The sequence below is a fragment of the Crocuta crocuta genome, unplaced genomic scaffold (assembly GCF_008692635.1).
Source record: "Crocuta crocuta isolate KB4526 unplaced genomic scaffold, BGI_CrCroc_1.0 scaffold750, whole genome shotgun sequence".
Taxonomy (NCBI): Eukaryota; Metazoa; Chordata; class Mammalia; order Carnivora; family Hyaenidae; genus Crocuta; species Crocuta crocuta.
Genome location: NW_027529191.1, coordinates 1,075,090 through 1,092,404, shown reverse-complemented (window position 1 = coordinate 1,092,404; position 17,315 = coordinate 1,075,090). Strand labels below are relative to the sequence as shown.

The 17,315-nt window shown below is 56.4% G+C and overlaps 1 protein-coding gene across 1 annotated transcript in view; it reads left to right on the top strand.

Annotated features, from left to right (window-relative positions):
• The window catches only part of MYT1L (myelin transcription factor 1 like), a 276,307-nt gene that overhangs the window by 192,060 nt on the left and 66,932 nt on the right, over positions 1-17,315 (top strand). Inside the window, exons 9-12 of the mRNA XM_077758294.1 lie at positions 476-610; positions 4,797-4,887; positions 6,479-6,586; positions 9,981-10,192. Of these exons, the coding sequence (XP_077614420.1) occupies positions 476-610; positions 4,797-4,887; positions 6,479-6,586; positions 9,981-10,192 (546 nt within the window). The remainder of the gene's footprint in view (positions 1-475; positions 611-4,796; positions 4,888-6,478; positions 6,587-9,980; positions 10,193-17,315) is intronic.

Below are 17,315 nucleotides of genomic sequence, written 5' to 3'. Positions count from 1 at the left end.
TGTGCACCTAATAGTGTACACGATTAGAGCACCCGCCGAGACGGAAACTGCACTGCCCGGTGGTTTCCGCCATCATGCTCCCTGGTCGCATTTCACAGAGCGATTGTCGAGGGTCGCCGTGTGGTTCTGTTCTCTGAGAAGGTCACTGTCTCATCGGTATTTATGTTGATTTCTCTGAGCAACACAGCTTATCATGTAACACACGGGAAAGCAATTAATCAGGAGCGAAGGAAGGGAGAGTCTTTCTTTGTCTCATAGAAAGTAAATTATTTTATGATTCATGATTACACTGTTTCAGGTCCAAAAAAATCACCCAAAACCACAGAGCTACCTACGCAAAAGTTGATATCACAGCCTGTCCCCTGACACCTGCTTTTTTCTTTATTTATCAAGGTCTCTTCAGGTTGTTAATTAATCACATTTGTCTTCAATGGGTAAAGAAATTCATTCTCTTGACACCTGTTGTCGCTTTTAGATCCCTCGAGAGCAGAAAAGAAAGAGAGCAAGTGTCCCACCCCGGGGTGTGACGGAACTGGCCACGTAACCGGGCTTTACCCACATCACCGCAGTTTGTCCGGATGCCCGCACAAAGATAGGGTCCCTCCGGAAAGTAAGTCCGTGTTTCGCCAACACCCGTGGGAGCGCACCCCCGGGGCTCTGTTTGTGTCACCCCGCGTGCCTCTGTCATTTCCATCTCAGTGCGGCGCAACCTTGTCTCCCCAGCCCCTCCCTGTGTTGACTGGCCGCTCGGCCAGGACCCGCGGCCCCGCCAAGGCCCAGCGTGTCACTCCTGCTACCCGGCCCAGGACGGCGGCTCACCAGCGGGGGCTCCCCTCCACTTCCATTTCTGACTCGCTCAGGACCGGGGGCAAGTCGCTTCGCCCCCCGTCTCTCAGAGATCATAGCAGTGGACTGAGATGGTCTCTAAGACCGCCTCCCCCCCACCCCCCGCAGTGCTAAGCTCCCACGAGACGCCGAGAAAAAGGTCCCGGAGCCTCTTTTTGCCCAATTATCTAGGCTTCTGTATATACGAGCCCGTATTTGTGTTTGTATCTGACTGCATTTTGCTTGTACAGAGTCCATCTCGCGTCACAGCTGCCCCCACTTTTCCACACAACAAAACCTTAAATACAGAGCCTTGGATCGGGTGGGTCTAGATCTTACACATTCTTTTTAAATACTTAGGTTCTGAAAGTGTGCAATTTCTCTATGAAGACAACTAAATTTAATTTGAGACCGAAATGATGTACACCTTTTCTGTTTGTCTTCCTCTCAGCATATAAAGTATGCCAGCTCTTTAAATACAATTAGAATCGATTGCTCAGGGGAAAAGGCACATTTTCAGAAATGACAACATGAGTTTAAGATCCCGATTTTTGAGCCTGAGGTAGGTTAAGGATTTTCCTCATTAACTGAGACACAGTTTCTGGCAGGAAGATGAAATAGCTTGGCCAACACACGTCAGGATGACCAGGTGACTGTTCAGAGAATTTTTTGAGGGTTGTCCCATTAAAATGGCTTATTTTGGAATTCTCAAGACGCAAATCTGTCAGAACAAAGAGAAACTCATGGTCGTTGAGGCTTAGAAAACAGGTTTGGCGAAATATTTTCAGAAGAAATCTTTTTGGGAACCAAGGTGCTTCCAATTCTCTAACGGCTCCTGAAAGTAGGAAGCCCATGTTCCGTGTAGCTGCCGCGTGAGCAGACCTGAGGGTACGGAAACGAAGGAACTCGAGTGCATGGCCGTGCCCGTGTGTTACATGAGCAGGGGACAGCATGGTCTGACCACACCAGCTTCCTGTCCGAGCGCTGTCCGCGCCGGCCTCTCCGCGCACACCAGCCTCCCTGCCTCCCTCACCCCCTGCGAGCCCCGCGGGGCGGCGCCGGCCCTGATTCTCAGATGAGGAGAGTGGGCAGCAGATGCCCTCGCCCTGTCTTCCCAGGGACTAGCATGGCGTCTGGCGAACGGTGAAGACACTGCACGTCTTCAGCCCAGTCCGCGCAGGTGCGGGCTCCCCTGAGCAGGGAGCAGAGCTGAGGAGACACCCCACCCGTCAGAACCCCCGGCTTGTGTTTCCGCTGAGGCCTGGCTTTGCTGCCCCACCCCGGTCCCGACCAGCCGAGACTCCGGGCCAGCCGCGGGCCGGGCCCACGGGGACCTCTCTGAGGTCTCAGGGACAGGGAGCCTTTGGCTGTAGCTTTTCTTGAAGGCACACGTTTTCACCTCCGAAGTAGAAAATCAGTTCCCTTCGTGGCTGAGAAAGTCCCCACACTAGTCATTTTCACAGGACGAGCCTACATGTGACAGAGATGGGGGCTGTGGTCTGACCGGCTGCGTGGGGCGCGTGTGCCCCCAGACCACGGGTCAGCCGCACCTGGGACCCCCACGCCCGGGAGGAGGCCGGAGGCCCCTCGACACCAGCCTCACAAGCGCCGTCCAGAGCATCTGTAGAAAGCGGTTTCTAAATACTTATATATAGTTCTTTGTAGAATCATGAAAACTTTAAAACTATTAGACTCCTCAAAGGGCATGTCTTGCTTTTTAGCTTTTAGGTGCTTTTTTCCAGTTTTTTCTTGGCGAGGCTCCCCAATCACCCTTTCAGCCCAGTGGAAGGCAGAGTGTGCCGCACCCCAGTCTGTAGCACGCTGTGCTAGACACCCGAGGACACACCGCTCGTGGGGCACGACTGGCCCCCGCGGCCATGCGCTCAAGGCAGACGCTGACTCACACTGAGGCATCAGGCTTCCTGAGGGCCCCGCAGGCTTCACCGGGGTCACACTTGAGCAGGTCCTGAGGGGGAGAGAAGGGGTCCACGGCTTGTCTGGAGGCTGCTGGGGTCCACGCAGGAGACAGTGGCCAGGAAGGGAAAATCTGGGACGAGTTCAAGATGCACTACAGACACAGGCTGGCGTGCGGGAGGAGAGAGGGAGGGGATGGAGGTGACGCCGAGAATTCCCGCCTGGCGGACGTAAGGACGCGGACTCCAGGAACAGATGTGACTCTGCCCCAGGGGGAACGCTGGCTCGGGTTTTCCAGCTTCCCCGGAAGTGCCACAGGCTGCCAGCAGGGGGCCCGGGGCAGGGAGGGGCAGGGAGCAGGCGGCTCTGGGGATCCGTTTCCCCAGCTGTGCTGCCTGAAACCCGCAATGAAATTGCCCGGAGAGGAGACACAAAGCGAGAATGGACAGGAGCCAAAATCAGGAGATTGGGACGTGCATGTGTGGAACGTGGAGCCGAGGAAGAGGGCACAGAAGCAGCCAGGAGAGCATGGTTGTTCCAGAAAGATCCACATGGGCGGGGAGGCCTGACCCGGGGTCACCAGGCTTGAGCAAAGCCTGGGGCTGACACCTGAGAGAGGGTGGTGGGGAAGAGGGGGAGCCGTGGGGGCAGNCGTGGGCAGGACGAGCCGCAGCCCAGCACCGAGGGGTTTGCGTCTGCAGGAGGACCTGACTGTGGAAAGTGGATTAACACACGGGGAAGAGGGCGTTGGTCTGAGAGGAAAGCTGCGTCCCGGGAAGATCCACCTGATGTTGTAACAGGAAGACGGAGAGTCCAGAGTTGAGGCCCTTGGGGGGATGGAGGCCTGGGATGGNATTGCTGGGAGACGGGGTGGGGGGGCGGGGTGAGGGGGCCAGGGCCCCCCAGTCCTCAGAGACCCGCAGGTGAGGGGGTAGCAAAGGGGCAGGAGGGAGCCCTCGTGCTCCGAGGACACGGTGTGGGAGGGTACAGGTGAGGGGGGTGCCGGGGGCTCTGGCCAGCTCCCCAACACACGGGAGCCTGAGGCTGACGCGCCCTTGTCAGGTCAGCGCTTACAGAGCCCAGGCTGGACGTCCGGGTGACGCAGGAGCCAAAAAACCGTAAAGAGGAGACCAAAATACTCCCTTTTTAAGGAACTGGCCAGGAGTGAGGAGGCGACCCGTGGACCCCAGGGAGGACACACTCTGTGGGAAGAGCAGGGAGGGGAGGATTGTTCTAGAGAAAGAGGAAAGTCGCAGGAAACACAGAAGTAGTTTGGGCAGACGTCATTCCCCACGTCCGATCACAGGTAACCAGTCCTTGCCGCCTCGCGGTGGATGGCTGTGCGGGGGCGGGTGCTGCAGCTCAGTCGGCACCTAACACCCCCTCCAGCCTCCCCAGAGTAGCTGCTCGCGGACAACCAGACAGAGGATGACGTGCAAACTGTCGGGGCCTGTTCCCAACACGTGCAAACTCAAACGCTGCCTCCCAGCAACAGGCTGCTTGGCTCCAGGTGCTTCCGAACCACGTCCTGCCATGTCCTCGTGCTGACTGCACTTCCTATTCTGGCTCATTTCATTGGAAGAATAACAAAATACTTGATTCTCAGATGAAAATTCATTATTTAATTCATTTTATTTAAAAATCAGGTGTGGATTTCTCTGTTCACCCATGACCACCGCGCCTTCTTAATGCCATGTGTTTCCAGAGTGTGTGGGCATGCCTTACCAATCGCCGGTCCACGTGCTGGTGCGTGGCTAACCCATGTTCAGTGCTGACATGCGGGGGATGTAGGGAGGCTCTGCTTCCCTGCCCCATCGGAACATTCCCGACCCCCTCCGCCCCTGCCCAGTGCTCCCTGCTTTGCATGCCAACTACACTAAGGTTGAGAGAAACTTCTTCTTCTTCCCACGTGTGTTTCCCGGCCATGCCCATCACAAGTGTGTAGGACTGTCCATCGTGAACTAACCGAGCTTTGTTAAAATGACTGCATACTCTTGTATCCAGACCATTTCTGTGTTTTAATGCTGGGCTGTCTTCTCTGCCTCTTCCTTGTCAAGTTCTTGCCATGCATGAGAATGTTCTCAAGTGTCCTACTCCGGGCTGCACAGGGCGAGGGCATGTAAATAGCAACAGGAACTCGCACAGAAGGTAAGCAAAGTGCCCTGCGCCCCACGCTGCGGGGCAGGCGGCTCCCCGACGCCACTTCCCCGTCCCTCGGGGGGGAATGCGCCCTGCACCCCTCTCCCTCCTGCCCCGGGAGACGGGTCACTCTCTGGGAGCGGAGGGTACTGGCGCATGGTGCATGGGGAAGCAAACCCAGAGAACCGTTTTCGCAGCGTGGATTTGTTGACTTGTTCCACTCACTCGTCCTGAGTCCTCTGGAAGGCGCCCCCCTCGGTGTGATGGACGGACCCACGGCCGTCTGTAGGGAACACTCAGCGACCCTCCAGGGCTGGGGGGAAGCTCTCCTCCGTGCACCGTAGGGGGAAGGGTTCCAGCGCGCCAACACTGGGTGGTCGGTGACCTGACCAAGTTGCCCCTGAGCGCTGCCGAAGCCCCATCGTCAGTGTGGATGCCACCAGAATACTTGCAGGTGTCCAAGAGCACTAGGTGGGGAGCATTTGGCATGACCGTGAGCCAGCTACGTGGGCACACTTGGAATCACACTTTTGCTCTGACAAATTCCAATTCCCTTTCCTCCCCTGTTCTGACTTTTACCAAGTTGTTCACAATACTCAGATCGTATCGAATCCTTCTTTATGAACCGCAGAGTGATTCCGTTAAGATCTGTCTCATGGCCTATGCTTTCAGCTTCAAAAGTAATGTAAAATTACACCTAAATGGAGAAAACGGTTGTGAGTTTCACTTAACCTCCGCTTGCCTGACTGGTAAATGTGGTCACTTGTGTGAAGTTTATAATGAAACAAACCACAACCCTGTGCTCCTCAGGCTTGGTCGGACAAAGAAAGGGATGATCAGTCGGTTGGTAAGGTTCACGCTGAGCGCTGTTCAGTACAGCGTCTACAGCATCAGCTCCCTCCTCAAACCTCGGCACGGTCGTGTGTTCTTGAGACATGACGCGCACATGGGGTGAGCATCTGCACGGATGTGTAGGTACATATACAGACACACGAAGAATAGACACCCTGAGTTCATGAAGAATAAGCCCAAACACAAGAGAGCCAATCTGCCATCTCTTCTGTAAACATTTAGTTCCAAAATAACCCTTCACAGTGGTCCTTCCCGATGCCATTTGCGTCCCCCGGGGAGAACGTGAAGACGCTGGTGCGCGACAAGCCAGAGCTTTGCGGTCAGTGGCGCTCATGGGGTCAGCCGAGAGCTCGCCTTCTGGGGCTGGTCAGAGACCTGCCGTTCTCGGGCTCTTCCGACCCAGACGGCTAGATCCTCGTCTCCAGAAACATCCCAGAGTGGAGTCTGTGTCTGAAATTTCAGCTTGCTCCTGTACTCTTGAATGACATGGAACCTGGCCTGCTGTCACTGGGAAGGGTTGAGCGCACTTTGTGCACGGCCTGGCCAGCAGCACTGCCCTCCGGAGCCCAGGAGGACACGGTGCCAAGTGCCGCCTCTACCCCATCCCATCGGGAAGTCCCACGGCAGATCCGGGAACCTGCACTGGCACCTTCTCGCGCTGACCAGGGGACAGGCTGGCGGTGGTGATGGGGTCAGTGTGCTGTGAAGCCGGTGGAGGAGACCATTAAATCCCTTTCTGTCCTTACAGCCTCTCTGGGTGCCCTATCGCTGCAGCCGAGAAACTGGCAAAGGCCCAGGAGAAGCACCAGAGCTGTGACGTGTCCAAGTCCAACCAGGCCTCAGACCGAGTGCTAAGGTACGAGATGCCAGCGCGTCGTCTCCTGAGGCCCGTGTGAGCCCCGCACGCCGGGGCATGGGGGTCCGGGCGAGGTGGACAGGCTCACGCAGTGGCAGGCGTGCACCGTCACCGGTGTGGGTAACGGGCTGAGCCCCCGGCCCACCCCTTGCCCACGGGGGCTACGTGGGGGCAGGGGGTCACTTCAGTGTCCTGGTCTCCGCCCACCTGCTGTAAGTGGACAGAGCTGTCTCTGAATTTCTTTCTGGCCTTGAAAGTATTTTGTGATTCTGTGAACGTTAGGGGGGATGGGGGGGGGGATCTGCACGTTAATGAGACGGATGCCCGAAACGATTTTACCTTAATGTGGAGGAGAGGGCGTAAGAGCAGCCTGGCGCCCCCTCACGGTGGGTGCGGAAGCTGTTCTCAGCACGGGCCACCTCAGGGGGCTTCTATCCTCAGACACCTGACGACTGAGAACCCCGAGCCGGACGACCGAGTGACTCGCCTGAACCCACCTGGTCCCTGATGGTCCCAGTAGGAAGACCTCACAGATCCCCTGATCCCACCACTGTTTTCCTTTTTCACTTTTAATGTTTAATGTATTTTGAGAGAGAGAGAAAAAAAAACACAAGCAGGGGAGGGGCAGAGAGAGAGGGAGAGAGAAGATCCCAAGCAGGCTCTGTGCTGACAGCAGGGAGCCTGATGTGGGTCTTGATCTCACAAACTGAGATCATGACCTGAGCCAGAGTCTGACATTCACCCAACTGAGCCACCGGGCGCCCCACCCGCTGTTCTCTTACGTTTAGGAAAGGGGGGGGGAACCTTCATCCCAGACAAACCCGCTGTCAGCTCATCTCTGCCTGCTCCCTGCACTCCCCAGGCCGCCGGGCCCTCGCCAGGTATTCCGACTCTTCAGTGGCCATGGCATGCGCACACACACACACGCATGCGCGCGCACACACACGTGTGCACACAAGTTTTGCTTCTGTTCAATTATTTCTTTGGGATAAATCACCTGGAAGAAATTGCTGTTCAAATGGCCTGAGCACCTGCCTGGTTGTGCTCTGTTACTCAGCGCGTTCTGAAGGGGTTTTACACAGCAGTTAAATACCCTTTAGTCCCTCAGTAGAAAAGCTAATATCTTTATGGAAAATGAGAAATACTTAAATAGGCAAAAATAATAAAAAATCACTTACAATCCTACTATTTAGAGGCAAGCCCTCCATAAACATCGGGGTGCACCCTTCCAGAAGTCTCCGTGTGCACCCCGTGTGCCTGCAGCCCCCACTTCCCAGACGGTAAGGCAGACGGGGTGAATGGCCGCCCCTCGGGCCCCATCTGTCTGAGAAGGGTGGTTATTGCCCGAGAAAACTGAGAGCAGCAGGGACGAACCGAAGCTGAAGGCTGCTGTCCATTTCCGTTGCCTCCTTCGGGAAGACCCCCGAGCTAGAAAGAACCACAGGCCACGTCTCGTGAGACTCCCCCATCCCCTCATCTCCCCCACACACACATCATTCCCCAGAGAAGTTTCCGGGGCTGGCGACGGACCAGAAGCATCCCAGACTGCAAACATCGCCTCGTGCAGACACTAGTCTCCATTCTGATGTGGTGCCCAAAGCACCAGCCTTTACGTGGTCTCCGTGGCTTCCTACCCAAGGGCCCCTTTGTACAGACCGATGCCACGGAAAACACCGCAGATGGTAATGGGACAGACGGCTGTGGGCCAGTGATGATGCACCTGCACGCCTTCTTTACGTGCCAGGGCTGGGCCTGGCCAGGAGAGCGGGAGACGCCATGGAGGGCGGGGCCCTCAGCCACCGTCTCAGAGGCCAGCCCGGCCGGTGGGGACTGCGGGCTCTCTCCGGAAGACTTAATCCGGGCTGGCGCCTTGGCCTGGCCTCCGGGGCTCTCCCGTGCTCCCCGGCTCCTGATGGCTTACCGCAGACACCGACGGCCCAGTTAGGAGCGAGGCCTGGGGGGCCTGGTCTCCGGGTGGGCCACCTTACGGTCCCCATGGTGCCTCCATGCAGGGGAAGAGACAGGAAGGGAGAAAGAGATCATTTAAACCTACACCCATTTAGCTAAGAGTTGAAAAGTCTTCAAGCAGAGTGTGCAACAGGAGGGCTTAGTGTTTCCAATTCTGTCCCATTTTCCACTCCCGGCCGCAGCAGGGGCCTCCGTCACGGCCTCTGTCCCCCAGCAAACCACCCTCTCCCTGACGCCTCGGCTCCAGGCCCAGCTACTTCCGAGCTGGGCCAAGTCCTTTGAAGGTTTGGGGACCGTGCCTCCCCACTTTGCCCCTGGGCAGAGCAGACTACCCTCCTGGCCCCAGGCTCCCCGCCACCCACAGGTGCTCAGAGATGCTGTCCGTGCCCCTGCCTCTCCCCTCTCACCCCTGCACCCCGCCCCTGGAACGTTTCCCTGCCCCAGCTCATCGCCTGGACTGCTGACCTCACACCTGACTCTCAGTGGCACACTCTGCCAGCTCCTGGAAGGCGAGCCCAAGGGTTTTACTCATTTATGCACCTCCACGTGCTACCTGGTAAAGGGCCTCAAATAATAGGCATTCAATGAATCTCCACATTCTTTTGTTAATTTGACAGGAAGAGGCCGAATTAACGAAACCAAAATAAATGTGTTGATGATCTGGTAAAATAAAGATAACTAGCATGAGGGGGGCTGAGTGAAGAGTGAAAGGAATCCTCCGCACAGCTTGCCTGTAAGTCACACAAGTGCACACACAGCACACAGAGCACATGCATAGTGCATGCACAGAACACACACATGCACATGATGCACAGTACACACATGCAGCACACGCACATGCACACGCACAGCACGCACACACAGAGCACATGCACACGCAGCACACTCACACACAGCACACGCACAGCACAAGGCAGAAGATTAATGGACGTATGTAACCGAGTGCTCTTCCGTTTAAAGACTTTACTCCCGAGGCTGGAGAGCTGAATGACCACCCAGTGAATACGGGAGGCACAGGCCAGTGTTTGTCAAAACATATTACACGTCCCGTTTTAATGTCCATTTAGTGTCAGCCTGGGTCCCTAAGGGTGTGTCTCTAATTTCCGCTTACTCTTTTAAGGGAAATGTCTGCTTAGCTCACTCCTCTGTTGTAACTCTTACTCTCTGAGCCACGGGAAGGCAGGCCTGGATGTGAGGCCTTTCCCGGGTCCATCAAGCCGGCTAGGCCCCGAGAGAGAAACAAGGGGACAGTTAGATGCCTCGTCTTTCTCTCTACTGTGCACGTTGAAAGCTGGGCAGGCAGCCTGTTCAGTGTGGTGTAATCGCGGCGCCGCGGTCTGAGCCGTGCGCCCTCAGCCGGACGTGAGCCGCGTGCTCCCTGCAGCCGCGAGAAAGTCAACTACGATTGTTTCTTGTTTGCCTGCAGGCCAATGTGCTTTGTAAAGCAGCTCGAGATCCCACACTACGGCTACAGAAACAACGTGCCCACGACCACACCTCGCTCCAACCTGGCCAAAGAGCTGGAGAAATATTCCAAGACCTCGTTTGAGTACAACAGTTACGACAGCCATACTTACGGCAAGCGGGCCATAGCCCCCAAGGTGCAAACCAGGGATATATCCCCCAAAGGATATGATGGTAGGAGGTGCACACTCTTATACATGAGAGTCACGCTTGCCTTAATAATGTTGTTGTTGTGTCTATCCATTTCCTGCAAACTGGTCAAGCATGCGGTCGCTTGGGCACCAAAGAAAAGCATGCCCGCCCGGGGCACCTGAGCTCGCAGGTGTGGGCGAGCAGGAGCCGTGCGGGAGGGAGACAGCCGCCCTTCCTTCCCGCGGGGTTGCCACGGCAGCTTGGAGTTCGGGCCGCTTTCAGAATGTGGCGAGAGCCAGCCTCTGGCTCATTTGCATCCGCCGCTGCCCACACAGCGTCCTTACCCTCATGAACTTCCTCTAGCCAATGGCCCCGACACAGAGGAGCCTAGGAAGGCCAGAAGCAACCCCCAGAATTCTTGGCCACTTTAAGAAACTGCATCCCCTCCGTGTTCTCAACCTTGGATGCACCTTAGATTCACCTGGGGGGATTTTAAAATTTCTCATGCCCAGGACACGCCCCAGACCCATGAGATTGGAACCCGGGGGCGCTGTCTGTGTGGCAACATTTTCTAAGTTACTGGTGATTCCAGGGTGTATCCAAGAGCACCCAGTGTCTACTGGTGCCACCCAGCCTCTTCCCATGGCGAGTGGGGCCAGGCAGGGCTGCCCGTCGTGACCCAGCTGCCAGGCGTCCACCAGGAACAAAGCGTAGGCAGAACAAATGAAATGCCACCTGCTTCCCAGGAGGCGGCGGTTCACCCCCACCCCGTGGGTTCTGGGCCCCCTGCTGGGCCGTGCGCTTGTTGCTTCGGTTGCCCGCGCTAGCGTGGTAAGTCGTCGAGCGAGAGAGGGACCCCTGAATTTCTCTGATACCACATATTTATCTAACCACATTTCTGCTTCGAATTCTAGGATATATGGACTGAGTTGGCAAACGTTTCTGACTAGGATGTGGGGTTTAGGAGTTTTGATGACTTATAAGTGTTATCGTGGTGTCTGCAGCAGAGGCAAGGAGATGAGCCTTGAAAGATCTTTTAACTCCTCTCTGAAAAAGATCTTTAATTAAAATCACAGCACACAAAAAAATTCATTTAAATTGGACGCTTGGGGAGTTCCAAAACCTCTTTACAATTCAGTGATAGTCCTTCTTTGCCTTAATAACAATTAATATGCATAGTGAATGAAATTTAGCATTTCCTAGACGTGTCTCATGTTGATTATCCTTGTGCGTATCAATTCTTTGCATAGAGGAACAAAAATGTAGGAATGTAGGTGGAGAAAAGGGAATGTCTTAGGGTATCACAGAAAATATTTATTTTCCTTTTGTTTATTTTGTCCTAATGACTTGCCAATTTCTGGTTTGTTATAATTTTATCCATGTGATTGCAAATGAAGGATCAAAAAACCTTGAACCCACATCATCAGGGCTCTGCTTATACGATTTCTGATTCAGTAACATCTCATGGTGACTGGAGAAGGAGTTCTTCCGGAAGCCTCTCTTCCCGCTCCTGTTTGTCACACCTGTTGTTACGTGTGGCCTGATTTCCTTAACCTCATAGTTTTCGTTGCACCTTGGGTCAGGTCGTGACCAGTAGAGCACATTTTTGTGGATTAAAAGTCAAACCTACTTGGGTGTATTCTCAGCTGTTCCGTGTAGGAGCCGCGTGGTGTGGAGCAGATAATCTTCCCGGGTGTTAGTTTCCCCAAGAGCATGGTGGTAGTGACGCCTCCACCCTGTGGGCCCCCAGAGCTGTCGTGAGGACCGGCTGACAGCCCTAAGGAGCTGGACAGACATTTGATGGTGGGCATTGGTTCCCACCTACCCTGAAAACACCTGTTTTGGAAACCAGGGCTGAGCCACGCTCTTCAGCTGGCCCCCAAGGAAACAAGAACACAGAACAAAAACTTTAATATTAGGTCTTTAAGAAATGAAAAAGGAAAAAGAAAAGAAAAAAAAAACGAAGGAAAAGCAGTCTTTTACCACAATTTACTGAGAAGAACCTCGGTGACTCCATTTTTTCTTACACTAGGTTCATCTGACAGACTTATAAAACATCAAAGAAAGTGCCCATTAAGGATGAGAGCCATCCCTGAACCCGGGCTCCAGGCAGCAGACACCACAGAGCGACCGTAGCCTGTGGTCCCTCAGGAGTGCCCTCCCCGGGACTTCCTGCAGGCGCAGAGAATTGATTCATTGCTTCTGAAGAACAATCGCGAAATGAGCCTATTGCGAGGAGAAGCAGAATGGGAGGGAGGAAGGGTTAGGGCCATGGAGATGCCAAACAGGAAAGAAGAGTAGAGCCTTTCTCCCAAGTGTCTGGACATCATGGCTTAGGTCCCACCACCTGGGGTCAAAGACACTCAACACACATTGATTTAATTGCCTGCATTCTTCCAGACACTGGCTTGTTGCTGTGGGTCTTTCTGTCTGCCTACCCATCCATCCATCCATGCATCAGTCTCTTCATCCACCCATCCATCCACGCATCCATCCATCCATGCATCCATTTGTCCATTCACCTATCCATCTACCCATTCATCCACGCATCTGTCTATCATGTATCATCTGTCTATCTCTTCTTTCCCTCTGGATGACAAGTTTCAAGGAAGGGCTTGGGAACAAATGGAAGGCAGTGAACACACACTCATGCAGACAATGAAGCAAGGAGTCCATTCTGGAGAAATTAGCCTGAGCTTTATCGAGGTGGCAAACCTTACTCTCGATCATGATCTTGAGTAGAAATTACACAAAAACAGAAGCCCGATGGGCTGGTAGGAATGGCCAGTGGCCTGGCCAGGTGTCTGAGAGCAGGAGCAGCAGCCATGGGGGGGAGGACCTGGCTGTGTGTCACCCACCATGCCGAGGAGCTGGGCACTCCCTCTCGTAGGACGTGAGCATCTATGCGCAGGGTATTCAAGACGGAAGGTGGGAGAGAACACGGGGCTCCTGCACCTGTGGTCGGCCCTGCCTCCTCCCGCGAGCAGCGGGCGGCATCTCCCCCTTCCTGTTTGGTACAGGGAGCTAGAAGTGGCTCTAATAGGTTTAAATTGTTGGGGGAGGGAAGAATCTGTGACACGTAAAATTACGTGAAATTCAGATTTCAGTGTTCATAGGTAGAGCGGCATGGGCCCCTGGCCACCCGCAGCCGTTTGGCAGGACCGCTTTCGCACAACGGCAGAGCAGAGCCCTTCCGCCAGAGATCGCGGCGCCCGCAAAACCCGACTCCTGTCCAGGACTGTACGGAGACAGCGGCCGGCCCGGCGCTGGGACACCCCCACTCGTGTCTCCGGGCAGTTTGTCCCGGCCCCAAGCTCTGTCCAAACCTGCAGTTGCCGGAGCCCCGTGGGTTCCCCTCACGAGCCCCCTTTGCTGTTGCTGCTAACTTCTAAGTCCCCCGGGCGAAGCACTTAGTGATCGGCTTTGAACTCTCTCTTTGCTCCTCAGACTCGGCACTGCTCCAATGTGCTCAACACCCATCTTCCACCCGGGCCCCTGCCTGGGCCTCTGCTGGTCACGGCTCTCAGAGCTGCTCGGGCGGCCGTCTGGGGTGAATCCTCCGGGCCTCCTCGCCGCAGCCCCCAGCCAGCTCTCCCTGGAGGACCACCCTGCCCGAGCCTGGCGGTGGGCTGCCCCGTGGCCCAGCTGTTCCCAGGGCCTCTAGGGCTCTCAGTGCTTTGACTCGACTCGGCCAGCACTAATCAGCCCTCCACCCAACTTCACGAGGTCGCTTGTGCAGAACCGGACACCCACCCTCAGCCCACATGCAGCTCAGGCCCCCACTCTTGGCAGTCAGGGCAAATAGCTGGTCTTCTCACTGGACCGTAAGCTCCTGTCCCCAGATTCAAACCACGCAGTGCTGGTGCTGGCCAGGCAGACTGCGTGAGTGAGCGGGAGCATGGAGAGTCTGAACTGGGATGTGATACTTTAGGTCATGTGAGCAAATGATGGGCAGACCCAATCTGACGGACTCTCCCCGGAAATCCTCTCCACGTACCGTCTCCCTCTGTCTCAGTGCACTGGGGACAACGCACACCTACGTGGACGGCATGAGAGCCAGCGCCATGAATCAGGGCACACGGACGCCGGGACCCAAGCAGCCGGCTTCCAGCCCGTGGGCGAACCCGCTGGAGGCAAATGTCTGCACTATGCTCTTTTTTTTAAAAATGTTTTAATGTTTTATTTATTTTTGAGATAGAGACAGAGACAATGAGCAGGAGAGGGTCAGAGAGAGACAGACACAGAATCTGAAACAGGCTCCAGGTTCTGAGCTGTCAGCACAGAGCCCGACACGGGGTTCAAACCCACAAACTGTGAGATCATGACCTGAGCCGAAGTCGGACGCTCAACCAACTGAGCCCCCCAGGCGCCCCTGCACTATGCTCTTCATGTCTGGTTTCTGTAAGGACCCTCTGATCTGTTCCCTTATGTGAATACAGCAGCAGGTGGGCATTTCCAGGGGAAGGAGGCACGCACTTAGCACAGGGTCAGAAGAAGGCTCTGGTTGGAACCTGGTTGTTTTATTTTCCAACTGGTCGTATTTAATCAGCAGAAACCCCGTCGAGTCTTTCTTTGTCCTGGAGAGGGGGCCAGGGTCCTTGAAGAGGGGCTCTCAGTGCGGCGTGGGGCCTGGCAGGCTGTGCTGTTGCCGCACACGGTGGTGGCACTCTCGTGGGCAGGCGTGACCTCCGTGACCTCCAGTGACAGGCCGGCACTCAGAGGGACAGTGACAGGTTCTGTCTGCCGACTGACTGGGAGGGGAGTGCGTTGGGTTGCAGGCAGTGACACCGGCCTTGCGAGCATCCTACAAATAGGCGGGAAGCAGGAGCCACGTCACCCGAAAGACTTGAGTCCACACTCTTATTTTGACTTTGAATGAAACGAGGAAGGAGAGATTACGTTGAGTAAGAGGATGCACAGGAGGTGGATCCCGCCCTGCGTCGGGCCCCTCGGCAGACCGCCGCCCCCCACCCCACTCCCGGGGCAGTCAGCGGCTAGGATCCTGCCGGGGCCCGGAGGAGCAGAATTCAAGACTCCGTTTGCTGGGGTAGATGCCCTTTACCAAAAGTTTGCTGCCATTTGCCGTATAGACGCGCATCCTGCTTACCTTCTGTTAGAAATGAAATCTGTTCACTTCACCACGAAGTGGTCTTTCCTCTGACGTATGTGCACCACATTTCTTTCCTGAGCCAGTGGCTAACCCTCACTAGGGACAAGAATCCTCAGAAGTACTACTTCATTTTTCCCACAATGTTTATATTTTTAGTTTTATTTATTTTTGAGAGAGTGTGAGCAGAGGAGGGGAAGAGAGAGAGGGAGACACAGAATCCCAAGCAGGCCCCACCCTGAGAGCAGGGAGCCCGACACAGGGCTCGAACTCACGACCTGTGAGATCATGACCTGCGCTGAATTCGGATGCTCAACCGACTGAGCCACCCAGGAGCCCTGATACTCCTATTTTTATATCAAAATTGAAAATAGTGTAAAACCACAGACCGGCCCAGGCGGCGTGTGCCCCAAGCTGCTGTCTCCTGTGGCTGCCCACGCCCGCGCTGCAGGTCTGAGGGGCGTTCTCTCCAGGAAGAGTCTCTGTCGCGTGTCCCTGCGTTGCTGCCTCAGCCCCCAGACCACTGCCACCCGCTGTGCCGTCTGCTGCTCAGGCAAGGTGCCCTCGCAGAAGAACGAGGAAGGACGGTCATGCCCCAGACACACCAACAGGTGTGCTCACGAGTCCTGGTGGAGGCAGAGCCGGCCCACGTTCACTCCTCGTGCTGGGGTCTGAGTGTGTGCCGTCCCTCTGGCCCACACAGGGGACCCGGCTCCAAATGTCCACCTCCTGTGCAGCAGCCCTGCGGCCCCTGCTGGGGGCTGGGGGGAGGCCTGGTGGCCCTCTCTCCCCAGGGCCAGCACTGCCCTGCGACCCGGGAGCAGCCTTCGGTCCAAGGTCGGAAGCTCTCCACCAGGAGGGCTTCTCTCCCCTGTCACTCGGACCTGAGGGAGGTGCTCTGGGCACTCGCGCCGTTGCTCACCGTGACCAACCATGCTGGCGGGGGCGGGGACCCGTTGTTCACATCCGCCGGGTTTGCCCTCCCCTGGGAGGAAAGCACTGCGTGACCTCTGAGGAGGGGCCCGAGTTAGGACCGTGGTGCCAGTGCCGGACGCGCCGGGCCCGTGGGCGGAGCTGCAAACAGGGGAGAGCCGCTGGCTGACGGAGTGAAGGGCGCGGTGCAGGAGATGACAGGGGTCTCCTGTGTCCCCACGTCACCCTGGGGACCCCCTCAGTGCAGAGCCCCAGGGGAGACCTGACAGCATCCAGGTGGACAGACAGCCGGTGGCTTTGCTGCCCTTGGCAATGGCCGCAGGGCCCAAATAAGTAACCGGCACTCGTTTTCCCACCCGCGTGCCGGAGATTTCCAAACAGCAGCGAAAGCGACACTTGCTCCCGGGTGGCTGTGCTGTGTGGGTGACGTGGGCTGTTCCCCAGGGCATCCTGGGAGCCAGGCTCCACGTGGGTGACAGGAGGCCAACCATACAAGGAGGCTGGGTGGCGTGGGGCATGCACGTGGCCACTCTGCCCTGCTCACAACCAGCCCTTCGTGCCAGGGGGGTGTGCCGGCCTCTCCCCCTTGACACTGCTGGCTCCTCCACGTGGCTCTAGTAGAATCACAGGATGAGGCTCTGGAGGAAAGGAGTGTTTGGGTCCCTCACGCTCAGCCGGACGGCCACCCCCCAAAGCACTGGCCCCTGAGAGGCTGTGCCAGTGGCACACAAGACAGCGAGCCGCAGGTGGCCGCTGCGGCCCCTCCCGGATGGAAGGAGCGGCCAGTCTCTGCAGCCGTGAGGCCTGTGGGGTCCCGGCGGCCCGCTGAGCTGAGAGGAGGTCGTGGCCGGGAGACCCCTCCTCCAGCCTGGCAGCCGGGGCTGCCGGTCACTCCCTGACATCGGGGAGCCAGTCCTAACCAGGTGTCTCCTTTAAGTGAGTTGGGTGGTAGCCACCGCCACGTGTGGCCTGCCAGAGAGACGCTGCTCTGCAGCCACCAGCTCCCCAGGGTCAGAGGGGAAGGCCAGGTGGGCTTTGCCCCACCAGTCAGCTGTGGGCCCCCGCTGCCCACCCCACTCGCCGCTGACGTGCGTGCCCCGGGCTGGCGGGAGGGCGGCGGTGCGG